This window comes from Malus domestica, chromosome 13 (genome assembly GCF_042453785.1).
Source record: "Malus domestica chromosome 13, GDT2T_hap1".
NCBI classification, from domain to species: Eukaryota; Viridiplantae; Streptophyta; class Magnoliopsida; order Rosales; family Rosaceae; genus Malus; species Malus domestica.
In genome coordinates this window covers 36,008,715-36,025,932 of record NC_091673.1, presented here as the reverse complement: position 1 = coordinate 36,025,932, position 17,218 = coordinate 36,008,715, and the positions used below count along the sequence as shown (strand labels likewise).

The 17,218-nt window shown below is 38.3% G+C and overlaps 1 protein-coding gene, 1 long non-coding RNA gene and 1 other non-coding gene across 3 annotated transcripts; 2 read left to right on the top strand and 1 right to left on the bottom strand.

Moving 5' to 3' along the window:
• Positions 1–4,530: 4,530 nt before the first annotated feature.
• On the top strand, positions 4,531–5,215 carry LOC139190318 (uncharacterized). The gene is made up of 2 exons (XR_011574457.1): positions 4,531–4,598; positions 4,937–5,215. It is a non-coding gene; the product is annotated as an uncharacterized lncRNA (long non-coding RNA).
• A 9,447-nt stretch (positions 5,216–14,662) lies between these two features.
• Positions 14,663–15,448, bottom strand: LOC108174500 (uncharacterized). Its single transcript, XM_070811457.1, has one exon. It carries the CDS (start codon positions 15,446–15,448, stop codon positions 14,663–14,665), a length of 786 nt encoding a protein of 261 aa, XP_070667558.1.
• A 945-nt stretch (positions 15,449–16,393) lies between these two features.
• On the top strand, positions 16,394–16,498 carry LOC114820783 (small nucleolar RNA R71). The gene has a single exon (XR_003768261.1). It is a non-coding gene; the product is annotated as a small nucleolar RNA R71 (small nucleolar RNA).
• Positions 16,499–17,218: the final 720 nt, after the last annotated feature.

Below are 17,218 nucleotides of genomic sequence, written 5' to 3'. Positions count from 1 at the left end.
GAAAGGATACAAATGAACTGAGCATTGATTATCAAGAATGAATTTGTTTGCAAAAAGAAAATCTTGCTTTAATGCAGGAACATGTAAACATTCTTAAGATCAAAGCAGTGAGTATTAGTAGAGACACGAGAAGAGCCAAGATGAAGAATAGGCAAACATTTGCCATCGCCAATGTAGACTTGTTCAAGACCAGAGTAGGATTCAGGATTTTGCAGTTTTGCATAGGAGTTTGTCATGTGAGAAGAAACGCCAGAATCAAGCAACCATGTGTGTTGAGGTGTAGAGGTAGTAGCACAGAAAGCAGATTGGGATGGAGCACCAAAATTAGGGTTGAGGCGCTGAGAACATTCCATAGCTTCATGGTCAAATTGCTTGCAGATTTGACAAGTCAATCTTTTGCCAAAAGTGAAAGAATTGGAGTTGTTGAATCTGAAGCCACAATTCTGAGAATACCTCTGATTATTGGACCTGGTGTAGTGATTACGTTGATTGTTACCCTTGAAATTTCCTCGATTCGGCGAATTTCGGAGATGCGAGCCACGGCCTTGATTGGATGAAAAATTGGAGAAACTCTGAGCAATGTAGGCCTGAGAAGTAGGAGGATCAGTAGGTGTAGGCAAAATACCAGTAAAAGTATTGAAGGCTTGGATCGGTGCAGAGGAAAATTTCTTTCGATTTGCGATATGAATTTCTTTGCTCAACAGAAGACCGTGTAGTTCGTCAAGAGTTGTAGAACCGACTCGGAACTGAACAGCATCAACAAATGAGTCAAATTCAGGAGGTAAACCATGAAGTGTGACAGAGATCAACTCAGAATCATCAACCGGAGCACCAGCGCTGGCCAAAGCATTAGCAATCTCTTTAATCCGTTGTAAAAAGAAAGCAGTGGAGGACTCGCCTTTGGTAATGGTGCGAAGCCGAGATCGGAGCTCATGAATGTGAGAGTGCAATGCCGTTGCAAGTCTTGATTCAAGTTTAGACCAGAGGTCGGGAGAAGAATTGACACCAACAGTGTGAGGAATCAATGAATCAGAAAGAGTCGAATTGATCCAGAATAGGATATTCTGATCATTTTCATACCAAGAAACAAAATCAGGATTCAAGGTAGAAGTGCGATTTCCAGAGGAATCACAGAGATACTTCGGCGGAGCCACCTGAGATCCATCGACAATACTGGTGAGATTATAGCACCGGAAGATCGGAGCAAATAGCGCACTCCAGGTGAGATAGTTGGTGGTAGTGAGCTTAAGCGGCACCATTGAACCAATATTATGGATTGTAATGGAAGAAGGTGACGAAGATACTGCTGGAGAAGGAGGAGAAAGAGAGATATTTTCAGAGGAAGGAGATGCAGATGCCGCCATTGATGACGATTAGGGTTATGATTTGGGGAAGAAAAGCAAAGGGAAAAAGGGTGGTGCGAAAGCCGTTAGGGAAAGGATCAAGAAAGAGTCGTGAGACAGATGGCGAGAGATACCATGATAGAAAACTTATGATTATATTTCTTGATCAATAAGATTACAACAGAAGGTTATATATACAACCAATTTAACCTATGAAAAATGACAGCTCACCTAACTAATTTACAGCTCATGAAAACTAACCATATCAGAGAAATATCTTCTAAGTTTTATCTTTTACAATATTAGCCTTAATAATAGGTGCTCACATTATTTCTGGTAGTGTTTTTGAACCCCAGGCCCTCAATGAAATGAAAGGAAGAAGAGGTACGGATCCTCCTCCATTAACCTTCCCTCCGGTTTCTGTTTCCCCAAGGCTAAGAATTTACTTGAACCCTATACCCTTTTTCCTTTTTTTTTTTTTTTGCTAAGCTATTGAAATCTTACTGTGCATTGATGTTGATTGCTTCGGGTTACTATGTTTTTCATATCTGCAATTAACTCAAATTACGATTGGAAGGTGATCAGATTGTTGGTTGCATTGTACATCGCCATTGTTGCTGATTTTGCTATTGTTTAGCCCCATCTAGTTTTGGACAGTCTATGTGGTCGTATCAAGTAGATTCCTAATATGAAATAAAAATGGAGGCTTTTACTTTTACTTGTTTGTGGTTAGCTGAATACTTTGGCCTCCAAAAGAAGTTCCAATAGAAAAAAGTTTTCGTGGAAGCTTGTAAAAATTGATTCTGATACAGTTTGCATGTTTACAGTCATATTTTGAACAAATGGATATGGCATATTTTTCCTGCATGCACTCCATTATTTTTCCCTGAAATAAATACTTGAGAGAGAAGGGGCATTCTCAGCATCAGACCTATGTTTTGGGAATTAAAGAGGTAGCGTACTGATTAAAGCAAATAAATTATTCCTACTTTAAATATCAGTTGTATTCTTACTTCTGTTTCAGCTAGACGTTTCAGCCATTGCTATGTTTTCATTTCAGGATTAGTGCACAATGACAGTCATTGCCAAGCTGCTATCAATAGTTTTAATTTGTGCACACGTGAGAATTGATATTACAGTGATTTTAATTGACAGGACTTAGTCTGCACTCCCTCCTTTTCTGCTTGAATGGCTGATGTAGTAATTTATCTTGTTTGATATTTTTATATTATTGGAGAAGTATACATGGAGTTTAATCTTTCATTTTTTTTTTTTTTGGGTTTGGAGGAGGGGGAGAGGAGGGAGGAGGAGGGAGGAGGGAGGAGGGAGGAGGGGGGGGGGGGGGGGCGGGGGGCCGGGGGAAGTTAATAGTTTGAGAGAAATTTCTGATGTGTTTTAATTATATGTACTAGAATTGTATTGACGACTGTTTAGTATTCTCCCAATAGAAATTCAAACATCATCCTGCAATCAAAACACTGCTAGAAAGTGGGACTGTTCTTCAATATTGTGCTCGCACCTTGAATGAGGGTGGTTTTCAGGTAAATTAGTAATTTCATTTCAAGTTATATTTACATGATATGTGTACATCAAGAAAGAAGCTCAATGGAATGCTATCACTCTGAAATTTCTCCACATGGCTGCATCATTATCCCTTTTGAGTTGGATATCCATGGACAACAATTGTAAATATCCAAAAAAAAAATCCCCTACAAGTATGTTGTTGTTCACTCCCTAAATCCGCCATGGGGCCTTGCGGGTAAGCCGGGGATTTACTTCACATACGAGATTGGTGGGTGCGGGCGTGCCACTACTAGATGCCAGTAGATGGGATTTGAATGATTGAGGTTGCGCCTTTTGACTTCAAATCAAGAGATTGTGCCATTTGAGTGGGAGTTGCTCAAATCAAGGTTCTTTCTTTGCCTTAAAAATAAGGACTTTACTTATATGAAGAGATAGAACAATATGTAAATGACAAGGTTGCTTGGAAATATAAATGACAAAGGAAAGTGACTAATATTGTAGATTGCTTGTACATGAAAACTACAAAGGAAATCGATACTGCAAGTGAGCAGCAGAGCTAATAAACTAGACAAAAGATGGCTTTTGTGAGGGCTGATCCCGAAAGGGATGAAGGCTTGGGCTGACTACAGCTTCGTTGAAGGCAAATCTGGCTTGAGCAGAGTTTGTGCTTGTATTTGTTTGTTTGTTTGAGTGTCCATAATCCTTCTCCATCTGCTTCTTTATATAGAGGTCTGAAAGAGCCCCCTTGCTGAGATCTTTGTACTTGCCCGAAAGAAGCTTGGGCAGCTTGCATTTCATTGATTGGGCAGCTTGCATTGCATTTGCCAACTTGCATGTAGAAACAATATTAAAAGAGGAACTTGCATTTCTACCACATGCTTTCATCACATCTTTTCCCACTTGTAATAAACTAACATTTAAAAGAAGCAAGTTGGCTTCTTTCACATGTTCCTTGTCCGAAAACTCTCATGGTGCATTCTCATCCACTTGCATGAAAAAGCATGCATTTGTCTTGATTAAACAATTCTTTTAGCAAACCTCTACCACCCCAAACAAATAGGAGAAACAATATTATAGTGTCAAACCCCTCCACTTGATAGCTAAATATCTTCAAAGTTAGTCTTCTTGCTCATTAATCCTCCAAATGCCATATTTTACCCAAATTGCCCAAATAAGTAAAAATGGGTATATTTTGAGTACAAACAGTTGTCACCACTGTAAGATGTAGTTAAAGCACATTACAAGCACAAGGAGACAATTCTTTCTCCCTTGGTTTCTCAACTTTTGAATATATAGGGTGATACCCTATTGCTAGACATTCTGGCAACATAGAGACAGTGTAAATGGATCACACATTGAGGCAAAAGTTTACCTATCAATGGTTTAGAATTACAGTTTGGTGTATGTGGTCAGGCTATCATTCTGAACCATTGATAAGATGGATGTTTGCTTAACTTGTGGTGCCAGATTGATAGTCTTGCGACATATCTGATATATGATAAGGTAACATTACTCTCTCCGCTTCCTATATAATGTGTGTGTGCGATCGTAACTATGCATATACCATTTTTCAGTTCTACATGTTAATATGTTATACAAATACAAATATGATGCTAGTTAAATTTCAGTCTATCCCATATCCAGTTTTCCCTGGAGGAGCGGATATTGGATGTTCAGCTGGATTTTTAAATGTACCCAAAATAAAAGGAACTCTTACTGCAATGAAATCAGGTATCTTTCACCAAATAGTTGTTTCTATTCATTATGTCTAATTATGTGAAAATAATTCTGCATGCTCAAAATTTCAATTGTTACAACAAATGCTGGTAGATTATATTTGTTAAGTCACATAATGCACGGTTTATCATTTCTGTTGGAACATCAAGTGGTCCAAATGGTCCAGCTCGTAGTCCAGCTTGTAGTACATATTTGTCATGGCTGAAGGGACATAGTGGTATCATGGATTGGAAAACTCAGAATCTTTTGATGTGTTACAGAAGTGCTTTTACTTCTATGGATTGCTTTTAAGTTCATGAAAATGTCTAACTTATTGGTTATATTACCTACAGGCATGCTAGCTGCAGAAGCTACATTCCGTGTACTTAATGGAGGCTCAAGCATGGAAAAATATTGGGATGCTTTAAGAAATTCATGGATATGGGAAGAACTGTACAGAGCTCACAACTTCCGACCAGTTAGTTGAAAAATCCATTGCTTTCTGTTTTGGACTTTGAGCATGGACTTATTCCTGGCCTGGCCTTTTAAGTGCTCTAGAACAGTGAGATCCTGTTGCTGTTTATTACTTTGATTAGTATTGTCTCATAATATAGTTTTCGTTCAAACCTTAATCGCCAATGTTTTCTGCCCATCAGCAGTGGCGAAGCTAGAAATTTTCTAGGGGAGGGGCGAAATTTAAAAGCGTACAAAATTCCAAAAAATATGTAGACAACAAAATCCTTTTATATAGTAAAAAATTTAAGTGTCGTTCGTAATGTATTAATACAAACAAGTTACAACGGTTGTCGTTCATAATGTATTAATACAAACAAGCCTACACGTGATGTCACACCCCACTCCTAATTAAAAATAGTTTTTGGGTCTTAATTGGTGAGCCCAAGGGCCCACCCCCTAATATCTGTCCCTTTCTCCTGTACTCCCTCTCTCATATCTCTTCCTTTCTCCCCACTCCCTCTTATGCTCTTCGAAGCTCCCCGAGCTCTCTCTCCCTCAAGTCGCCCTCACCCTCTCCCTCTCTACCTGTGAGCAACATCCATACCCACAATCTTATACACACGCACACCCTAGGACCCTCCCAAGCAAGAACTCGAACCGAGGACAGGTCCGTGGTGCACCACAGTGGCGGAGGTAGAACAGCCATGGAGGGGTTGGGTTTTCCAGGAGGGGAGGGGCTGAACCTGCGCTGGGGCTGTGTTTTCCGGCGAGGGGAGTGGCGGACGCCACTCCTCGCCCTCACGTGGCTTCGCCACTGCCCATCAGCTATATAATGAAAGGAATAGCTTCCTGGACACTGAAGCATGGAAAACCAGACTAGACATGGCATTCGTGTCGTGTTTTCCGTGTTCGTGTCATGTTTTTCGTGTTCGTGTCGTTTTCGTGTCATACCCGATATCTTAACAGGTCGTGTCGTGTAATACCCGTTAAAATAAACGGGTAAAATGATCCGACCTGAAATCGACCTGATAATATTAACAGGTAATATGATCCGATCCATTATCCGTTAAGGAAAATATCTTTTAAACCAATAAATAATTAAATGAAAAACATAATACTAAATAAGTATATATATATCATATTGTCACATCCAAAACATAAAAACACATTTATCTTTTAAGTTTATTTCACTTACCTAAAGTCTTTAATAGTTTTTTAATTAATGTAGAAGTGTAAAAAAAAACATAGAAAAAATATATAAAAGCTCGTAATGACAAGTTTTACAACTTTCAAGAACTTAACTTCGAAATTCGCCACTATAATCATATAAATCATAAATCAAAATTTAACCGTTGATTATTGTTTACAATTACGCTTCATTGTTCTCATCAAATTTTGTTTTTTCAAATTGTTTTTTTATTTTAAACTTGATCTATCAGAGGATGCAGGAAGATGAACAGTTTGGATCATTGATATTATATTCAGAGTTTTACAGTTAGTGAAAATATTGTTTAATGTTTATAAAGTTTCTACAAACTCTATGACATCGACTCATATTTCAGTTAATTGTAAATATCAAAACGTGATATCAAAAATCTGAACCGTTCATCTTCTTACATCCGCCAGATGATCACGTTTTCAAAAAAGAAAATTTTAAAAATGAAATTCAGTAAGAAGAATAAAGCGTAAATGGCAATCGACGGTTAAATATAAATTTAAGGTTTATGAATTATTGTGTTGGATTTCAAAGTTGACCCCTTCATAAAAGTTGTAAAGTTTGTCACTATGAATTATTACTTTATTCACAATAATAACTGACTTTACTTAAAACAAAAATTAAAAATAAACTTAGACTAAAAGCAAGTGTTCCAATCTCACTCCCCACAAACCATGTTGGTGTGAAGTGCCAAGTTCAAAGTATAATTCATGAATTAGTGTCTAACAACGATAAATAGAAAAGACTCTATTATAGGATTAATCTTCATCATGTCCATTTGTTCTAACGTTTAAAATAATTTATGGATATTAACTTAAAAAAAATAAAAATGCTTAACTGACACAAAAATTAAAATCCTAAAAGTTTACTTTCCCACCCCCAAACTTATTTCACACTTTGTCCTCAAGGTGTGGAAACTAAAATAAAAAAAATTGACACAAAAAACGATAGTGCATAACAACCTGAAGTCAACTAAATAAACTAAGCTGATGGAAAAACATGAAAATGAAAACTAGATGAAAATAAGCTGACAGAAAAACAAAATAAAAGGAGAAAAGAAAAAGGTGACCTGAAGCTTCGAACTTAGGAAGGTGAGGACAAAAAGCGATAGCCATCACGTGCGGGGCTTTCCCATGCAAGCCCTGGCAATGTTGATAAAACAACTGAAGTGGGCCACGAGAAAAACAAAGAAAATGGCATGGGTTCGCGACATAATGCAGCCCACTTGGCTGCGCACGCAGGCCACACACGTGCACAAACCTGAGCTCGGTTATTTGAAAGCATTGGAACACCGAGCCGAACGGCTCTTCTCTTTCTTTTGTTTTTCAAACCAATCCGTGTAGAAAGAGAAGTAATAATGAAGCGTCCCAAGTCCCCATGTCTATTACCCCTAAAACCTTCAACCTCTCTCTCTCTCTCTCTCTCTCTCTCTCTCTCTCTCTCTCTCTCTCTCTCTCTCTCTCTCTCTCTCTCTCTCTCTTAATAGCAGAAAATGTTATCAGTGCTCTCACTTCAAACCCATCCATCTCAGACCTCTCTCTTTCTCTCATTTCCTTACCTCTCATCACCCTCAGCCGCTCAACCACACACATGCTCCGTTGCAAGAACCCCAAAACCAATGCCTCGGCTATGGAAATCGTAGCACATGTGAAGCTCAAATCTTCCTACAAAGGTAATCTTCGTCCTTGTCCTTGTTTATGTTAGTTTATAAGTGTATTTGCTGAAATATAATAAGAAGTCAGTTTTAAATATCAGCCCTTGGATCATAGTCCAAGTGTGCAGCTAAGATGTAATCTTAGATTAATTAATATTTCCTCTTGCTACATGTGCTAAGTGTGTGTGAATGAATGAAACAGTGTGCAGAGTTTGTTTCTTCTTCCCAAGCAGAATTCTCTCACTCTCTCTCTAGATTTCTTACTCTCTTCCTTTCTTCAATATATATATAAATTGATTGAAACACTCATACAAGATCATAGTCTGTATGCTAACATGGCCTCAGAGCTGTGTTCGATCAATTGATACTGGGCGTTTGGATTTGTGAAGAGAGCTACCCAGCAACTCAAAGCTGCGATCGAGTTGATTGCGATCTGAGTCTAACATGGCAGGATCGGGTAGTGGTGAGGTGAGAGCACCAATTTTCAATGGTGAAAATTATGAGTTCTGGAGTATTAAGATGAAGACCATTTTCAAGTCCTACGGATTGTGGAATCTGGTTGAAAAGGGTTTCGATGAATCAGATCTGAAGAAGATTGATGAATCTGAGGCGAAGAAGAAAGACAAAGAAGAGTCTAGTGGTGCTGGGAGGATGACGCTTGTTGAGGTGCTCATGAAGGATGCTAAAGCTCTGGGTCTGATTCAGGGCGCTGTTTCAGATGAGATATTTCCCAGAATCTCTCATGAAGAAACTTCAAAAGGCGCATGGGACATTCTGCAGCAAGAATACCACGGTGATAAACAGGTTAGAAGTGTTAAATTGCAAGGTCTTCGTAGGGAATTTGAATATACCCGAATGCGAGATGATGAATCACTTTCTGTTTATCTTACAAAACTATTTGATCTGATAAATCAAATGCGGAGCTATGGAGAGGAATTATCTCGAGAGAGAGTTGTTCAGAAATTATTAATCAGTTTGCCATCAGCTTATGACTCTATCTGTTCTGTTATTGAGCATTCGAAAGATTTGGATGTGATTGAGGTACAAGAAGTGGTTGCTTCCTTGAAGAGTTTTGAGCTACGTCTAGATAGACATTCTGAGCACAAAACTGAGAAAGCATTTGCTAGTCTCAATGTAAATCCCAAACCAGCTAAATTCACAGGAAATCAAAGTGCAAGGTATCATAAGAATTGGAAAGAAAAAGGGAAGAGGTGGGATAACAAACCCACTGATGGTGCTAGAAATCCTTGTAAACATTGTGATAAGCTACATTTTGGTGAATGCCGATTCAAGGGTAAACCAAAATGTTATAACTGTGATAAGTTTGGTCATATTGCAAGGGATTGTAATAGCAAGAAACCAGTGCAACAGCTCAATTATGCAAACAAGGTAGAATCTACACCCACCATGTTTTATGCTAGTAATCAAACTTTTACTAGTGTAAAGGACTGTGATGATGTATGGTATGTAGATAGTGGGTGTAGCAATCATATGACTGGAAGGGAGGATTTACTTGTGGATATTGATAGGAATGTAACTGCAAAAGTTGAAATGGGTACTGGACAGCTTGTTGATGTAACTGGTAAAGGGAGTCTTGTAGTTGAAACTAAACTAGGCAAGAGATATATCAAGGAGGTTATGCTTGTGCCTGGACTGAAGGAAAATTTGCTCAGTGTGGGTCAAATGATGGAGCACGGTTATTATTTAGTGTTTGGAGGTCACAAGGTGGAAATCTATGATGACAGTTCATATTCCAACATGGTTGCTAAAGTTCCAATGAAGGGAAATCGAAGTTTTCCAATGAAATTACAGACTGGAATACATATTGCTTTCAAGGCAAATGTATGTGCTTCTACTACTATGTGGCATAAAAGGTTGGGACACCTAAACCTGAGCAGTTTGAAATTGATGCAGGAACAAGAAATGGTAGTAGGATTACCAGAAATCAAAGTAGCTAAAGGAGTATGTGAAGGTTGTGTTCTCGGCAAACAATGTAGAGAAGCATTTCCAAAGGAAGCTAATACTAGAGCTGCAATTCCTCTAGAGCTTGTGCATAGTGACATTTGTGGTCCAATGCAGAAAACTACAAAAGCTGGAAATAGATATTTTCTTACTTTCATAGATGATTGTACTCGAATGTGTTGGGTGTATTTTTTAAGGCATAAATCTGAAGTTCTCAGTGTGTTTAAAAAGTTCAAAGTCACTGTGGAATTACAGAGTGGTTATAATCTGAAAAAGCTTAGGAGTGATCGAGGAGGTGAATACACTTCAATGGAGTTTAACAAGTTTGTTGAAGATGTAGGCATGGAAAGACAACTTACCACTCCATACACACCACAGCAAAACGGTGTGGCAGAGCGAAAGAACAGAACCATCGTGGAAATGGCTAAGTGTCTTATGTTGGAGAAGAAGGTTCCACTTGAATTCTGGGCTGAGGCAGTCAATACCTCTGTGTACATTTTGAATCGATGCCCAACCAAAGCCTTACATAAGAAGACACCTTTTGAAGCTTACAGTGGGAGAAAACCAGGAATTAAGCATCTAAAAGTGTTTGGTTCTTTGTGTTATGCTCATGTACCAAGTCAACAGAGACAAAAACTCGATTTGGCAAGCAAGAGGTGTGTTTTCTTGGGATATGGTAGTTGTGAAAAGGGATATAGACTGTATAACATTGAATCTGGAAAGGTGACTATTTCCAGAGATGTTGTGTTTAATGAAGAAGCATGTTGGGATTGGAATGCACAGAAGGAAAGAAGGGAGAGTATCCAGATCTTTGAAATGTCTGCAGGAGAACAAAACTGTGAAGGAAGTGCTTGTGATTCTGAAACACAATGTGAAGTCAGTGAAGAGAATGTTGGGTCAGATTTAGTTACTGAGCTATCTGATCAAGAAAGAGTGACAGGTCCACAGGATTTTGATCACACTCCTCTCAAGTATAGAAACATTGCAGAAATATATGAAAAGTGTAATCTGTGCATAATAGAACCCGAATGTTTTGAAGAGGCTGCCAAGGATGAATCATGGCAGAAGGCTATGGAAGATGAAATCTCTATGATTGAGAAGAATCATACTTGGGATCTTGTTGATAGACCATTTGATAAACCAATCATTGGAGTCAAATGGGTTTATAAAACAAAACTAAATCTGGATGGTTCAGTGCAGAAAAACAAAGCACGGTTGGTTGCAAAGGGGTACTCTCAGAAGCCTGGAATCGATTTCAATGAAACTTTTGCACCTGTGGCAAGACTTGATACTGTGAGAACCTTGGTGGCCCTTGCTGCACAGAAAGGATGGAAATTATTTCAGTTAGATGTAAAGTCTGCATTTCTAAATGGAGTGTTGAATGAAGAGGTGTATGTGGATCAACCATCTGGTTTTGTTATACAGGGCAAGGAAGACAAAGTGTACAGGCTCAGGAAAGCTTTATATGGTTTGAAACAAGCTCCAAGAGCTTGGTATGAAGAAATAAATTCCTATTTTGCAAAGGCTGGATTCCACAGAAGTCCGAGTGAAGCTACTCTTTATATCAAGACATCTTACAGTGGCATTCTTATTGTGTCACTGTATGTAGATGATATTATTTACACAGGGAGTTCAAAAGAGATGATAGCTGAGTTTAAAGGTGAGATGATGAGACAATATGAGATGACTGATCTAGGATTACTTCATCATTTCCTTGGTCTTGGGGTATTGCAAACAGATAATTACATCTTCTTGCATCAAAAGAAATATGCAAAGACTTTGCTTGAGAAATTTGGACTTAGGGATTGTAAGCCGGTTGCAACACCATTAGCTATGAATGAAAAACTTACAAAAATAGATGGAAGTGATCTGGCAGATGAGACTTTATATAGACAAATGGTGGGAAGTTTGCTATATTTGACAGCAACAAGGCCAGATATTATGTTTGCAGCAAGCTTATTGGCTAGGTTTATGCACAATCCTACCAAGAAGCATATGGGGACAGCTAAGAGAGTTCTGAGATACATACAAGGCACTGTGAACTATGGAGTGGTCTATGAAAAGGGAAAAGGAGCAGTGTTGGTTGGTTATTGTGATAGTGATTGGAGTGGAAGTGAAGATGATATGAGGAGTACATCTGGCTATGCATTCAATCTTGGTTCTGGTGTGTTTTCTTGGGCCTCAATCAAACAAAGCAGTGTTGCTCTTTCAACTGCAGAGGCAGAATACATCAGTGCAGCAGAAGCTACTGCACAGGCCATTTGGCTAAGATTTGTACTCTCTGATTTTGGGGAAGAACAAGCAGAACCAACTAAGTTGCTGTGTGATAATACTTCAGCAATTGCCATATCAAAGAATCCAGTCCATCATCACAAAACCAGGCACATTAATCGGAAATTTCATTTCATCCGAGATGCACTTCAAGATGGTGAGATTGATCTGGTATACTGCAAGACTGAGGAGCAGGTTGCAGATATATTCACTAAAGCTTTGGCAAGGGATCGATTTGAAGTACTGAGGACAGCTTTGGGAGTGATTTCAGCACATCACTTAGAAGGGAGTGTTAGTTTATAAGTGTATTTGCTGAAATATAATAAGAAGTCAGTTTTAAATATCAGCCCTTGGATCATAGTCCAAGTGTGCAGCTAAGATGTAATCTTAGATTAATTAATATTTCCTCTTGCTACATGTGCTAAGTGTGTGTGAATGAATGAAACAGTGTGCAGAGTTTGTTTCTTCTTCCCAAGCAGAATTCTCTCACTCTCTCTCTAGATTTCTTACTCTCTTCCTTTCTTCAATATATATAAATTGATTGAAACACTCATACAAGATCATAGTCTGTATGCTAACAGTTTAATAGGTGCACAGTTGATGATTTTTTTTTTTTATAGTCTCTGAGTAACTGGTCGAACACCATTGTTTTGTGACTGGTGCATTTTGGTCTCAGGTCTGTGTATATTATGAATGTGCAAATGTTCATGACCTCAAAGCTCTGCAACGGCAATGAAAAGGAACAACAGCAAAGACTGTGCAGATCCGGTTCCTGCAAAGGTAAAAATCTTATACTCCGTAGGTTAATGAACCCCATGTTGTGAGAAAATAGCGTCATTACCTCTACATGTAATTATAATGGTGTGGTATTTGTGCAGAACACTGAGACCCGTGACAAATCCGAGAGAAAGAAATCTCAACAGAAAATCCACTGGACAGAAAGCATGACACATCTTAAAAGTTGTGATCTATTGATTATGAAGGTATAAACTCAGCCCTGCTCTGATTTAAATGTCATGATTAATTTCGTCCATGGATTTGTGAAAAATGCTAACAAAAACCATATGTATATGCGGGTTTGAGCATGCATCGAACTAAGAACATACGGACTAACATGTAGACGATGAAAGTGGAACGAAATGTGTGAGACTTAACGAAGACTAAATGAGCACGAAAAATATGGACCCTAAAAAGTAAAGGACCCCAGATCTGATGAACATATAACACAATGAATAAGACCTTCAGAAAATATGACTCTCACAAAATTGTGTGTTTTAAGTGATTCATAACATGGATTATAGAAGTCATAATGTCAACAAGCTTTCTGGTGTGAGCTGTGTAGGACAGCAAGTTGGCCTTAGGACAAAGGTGGAAGACCGCACCCACTCGGACATCACAACTCCGCCTCCCATCCGAAGGTAAAACGAATACTGGGTTGTGATGTGTCTTGATATGCAAAGATGATGTTTATGTCCCAACATGGTTTCATTGCGGTGCTCTGTGTGCAGGGTATGCGGATCCATGATAGAGCTGAGGGAACATAAGTAAACACACAAGCTTAACGGACAATAACAACAAAGGCCTCAGGACCCAGATCTGTGTATCTGGGAGGTAAAATTCGAATTCCTGCAAGTTTAATTGTTGTAGATCTGGTAATAATAGCTGTACTCAGTTATGTGGTGTATGGATCTGTGATTTAACTGTGCTTCTCCATGCATTGCAAAACTGAGCTGCAAAAAATTAACTCCTCAAAATTATGTTTATGTGCTGGATCTGCGACAATCACCCCAAACTTGCATCTATGAATGACTTTATATTGACTGCTTTAAATTTCCAGCATAGTGTAGATGTGGTTGATGTTAATGTAGACTTGCTGCTAGGTGCATGATTCCAGTATAAGATGCTTTTTATTTTCCACGTTCGTAACCTGCAATTAACCGATATGCATTAAAATAAAATCAACTAGGTAAATAAAATCAACCTGCAATTTTCCATTTTTGAATTCTTCGTTTTTTTTTTCAATTTTTTTTTTTTTGGTATTTTGTATTTTATATTTTTATTTTATTTTATTTTTTTTGTGTTTTTGTTAAAGTGAATAATCAAACGAAAAATAAAATTAGGAAAGAGTTTAAAAAAAATTAGGTTGCCTCCCAATAAGCGCTTTATTTTAAGTTTGTAGCTAGACGTTGAGAAGTCCGGTGGCTAGATCACTGGTTCTTTCAGAATTAAAGACTTGCTTGCACCAAATTTCCCTATGCATGGTTTTAGTTGATATTTCTTGACCTTGAGCAAACAACCCCTGCCCTCTGGTTCAATGTCCACGTTACTGTTTTGAAAAACCCGCTTAACCATATAAGGGCCTTTCCACCGAGATTCTTGTCTCCCTGGAACTAACTTGAAACTGGTACTCAATAGCCACACCTTTTTACCAGGCTGTATTTTCTTAAAATCTGGTCTGCCTGGCAAATTTTCATGTGTTTTCATAATGTTAATTGGCTGGTCATCATGTAGCACCCTTTGCTACTGTGGTTTAGGACTTATGCAATCATGAGTCAAATTTGGAGGCTTTATGGACAAATGGTCAGTTGATGATCTGCTCATAAACTCGACACTTGGTAAACCATCAAATGCATCAACACGCATGCATTCTTGCTTATCACCTGAATGTATGCTTGCTTCAAACAACCTAAAAACAACTGTTTGATCTTCGACCCTAAATGTTTGTGTTCCGACTTCAACATCAATAAAAGTCCGGGCTGTTGCTAGGAATAGGCAGCCCAAAATGATGGGTGTTGTCAAATCCTCATCCATGTCCAACACCATAAAATCAGCTGGTAAATATAAATTGTCAACCTTCACAATAACATCTTCAATGATCCCTCTAGGATAGGTAATTGAACGGTCAGCCAATTGAATAATGTTGGATGTTAGTTTTAGCTCACCCTCACCTAAACGTTTAAAAACAGAATAAGGCATTAAGTTTACACTAGCACCTAAATCAATTAAAGCACTACTAAAATCACAATTGCCAATAGTACAAGAGATAGTAAAACTCCCTGGATCTTTTTTCTTTGGAGGCAATTTATGCAATAGGACCGCACTGCACTGTTCTGTTAGAATAACTTTTTCGGAATCCCCAAGCTTCTTTTTCTTTGTGCAAACGTCCTTCAAAAACTTGGCATAAGATGGAATGTTCTTCATTGCATCAATTAATGGAAGATTAATTTGAACTTTAGCCAAAGTCTTCATAAAATCTTTTAACTGTTGATCTTTAGCTTTAGGCTTTAACCTTTCAGGATAAGGCATAGGAGGCTCATAAACATGTTATGCAGTTTTTGTGGTAGCTTCTGCAGTATTTTCGGATCTGTCTTGTAGCTGCCTAGAAATTGCAGAATCTGCAAAAATTGCAGATTTAGTTTGGGGCTGTTCTGCTGCCTACGAATTTCCAGCAGAATTTTCATGTCTGTTGTCGTAACTTTTGCCAGACCGTAAAGTATGTACAGCATTGCATTCTTCTCGTCCTCTTGGATTAGGTACTATTTGACTAGAAAATGTACCCGGAGCTCTTTCTAAAACCTGCAAAGCAATCTGCCCAATTTGTTTTTCCATGTTTTTCATTGCTGCCTGTATATTTTGGATTTCTTGAGTGGTAGTACTTGCTAATTTTTCAATTGCAACCTCCCAAGCAGCCTTAGGTGCATCAGGTTGTTGTATCTGCTGTTGAAATTGAGGCCTAGAGTGCTGATCTTTGCCCCACTTTAAATTAGGATGATCTTTCCAACCTGGGTTGTAGAAATTTGAATACGGGTCATATCGGGGACGTTGGAAATTGTTAAATGCATTAACCTGCTCTGTTGTAAAATCTAGACAAACATCTTTATGTGGGCAGCTCATAAAATCATGAGTTATCATGTTGCAAATGCTGCAAGCAGCTTGTAAGGGCTGCTGTACAGCAACCTGTGAACCTGGTATTCTTTGTAATAACATGTCAAATTTTGCATCAAGCCTTTTCTCCATTTTTTCAATTTGTGCTGTAACATACGGAGAACTGTTAGACATCTCAAAAACAGACCTAGATTGTGGTTGCTCAACTGCCCACTGTTGTGCATCTGCTGCCATTTTTTCAAATAACAAACAAGCCTCCTGTGCATTTTTATCTTTCTACGAACCTCCGCATGAAGCGTTGACAAGAGTTTTTGTAGTCATATTCAACCATCTGAAAAATATATGCAATTGATCAGTAGTGTTAATACCCGAATGTGGACATTTTCTAATCAACTCTTTGAACCGCTCCCATGCATCATGAAACTCCTCATTTGACTTTTGGGCAAAAGATAAAATTTGAGTTCTCATGTCAAGAATCTTTGAAGCAAGATAATACTTGTTTAAAAAAATTTCACTAAGTTGGGCCCAAGTACTAATGCTACCAGATGGGAGTGTGAGGAGTCATCTTCCTGCTTGATCTTTTAGAGTGTATGGAAACAAACGCAGCTTAATAGATTCGGTTGAGAATCCCCTTACCAAAATATTTTTGCATCCCATTAAAAATTCTGCAATATGCATGTTTGGATCGTCAGATGATAACCCATGAAATGTAGGTAGAATATTCAACATGTGCTGCTTTATTTCAAATGTAGACCCTTCCTCCACTGCCGGATAAGTAATGCTACTTGGTATATTTGTGGTATGGGCTGTTTAAGATTCACCCAAAGGCTGACCTGCCTCTAGAATTACAAATGCCATTTTTTCTTTACTGTGCAGGTCCCCAGAAAATGAAGGTTGCAGAAAAGTCTCCTGTAGTAACGGAACCCACTGCAAATTTTGCTCCCGGCGTCCTCTCCGTACAATTTGCTCAAGTTTTGGATCAAATGGAATCAATTTCTGCACTGTTGAATGGGTGCTGACCATGCACAGATTATCTTTGTAATCTGAACTGTACTGTTGTAATCTGTGAAAAATAAAATAAAAACGAAAATTAAATTTTTTTTATATGTATAAACGGAAATAGTAACTAATTGAAAATTTGATCAGTAGGAATTATTTTAAATAATCCTCGGCAACAGCGCCATTTTCTTG

Bases quoted from the DNA above. Each gene is read 5' to 3' on its own strand.
- LOC108174500 (XM_070811457.1), bottom strand. From the start codon at position 15,448: ATGCCTTATCCTGAAAGGTTAAAGCCTAAAGCTAAAGATCAACAGTTA.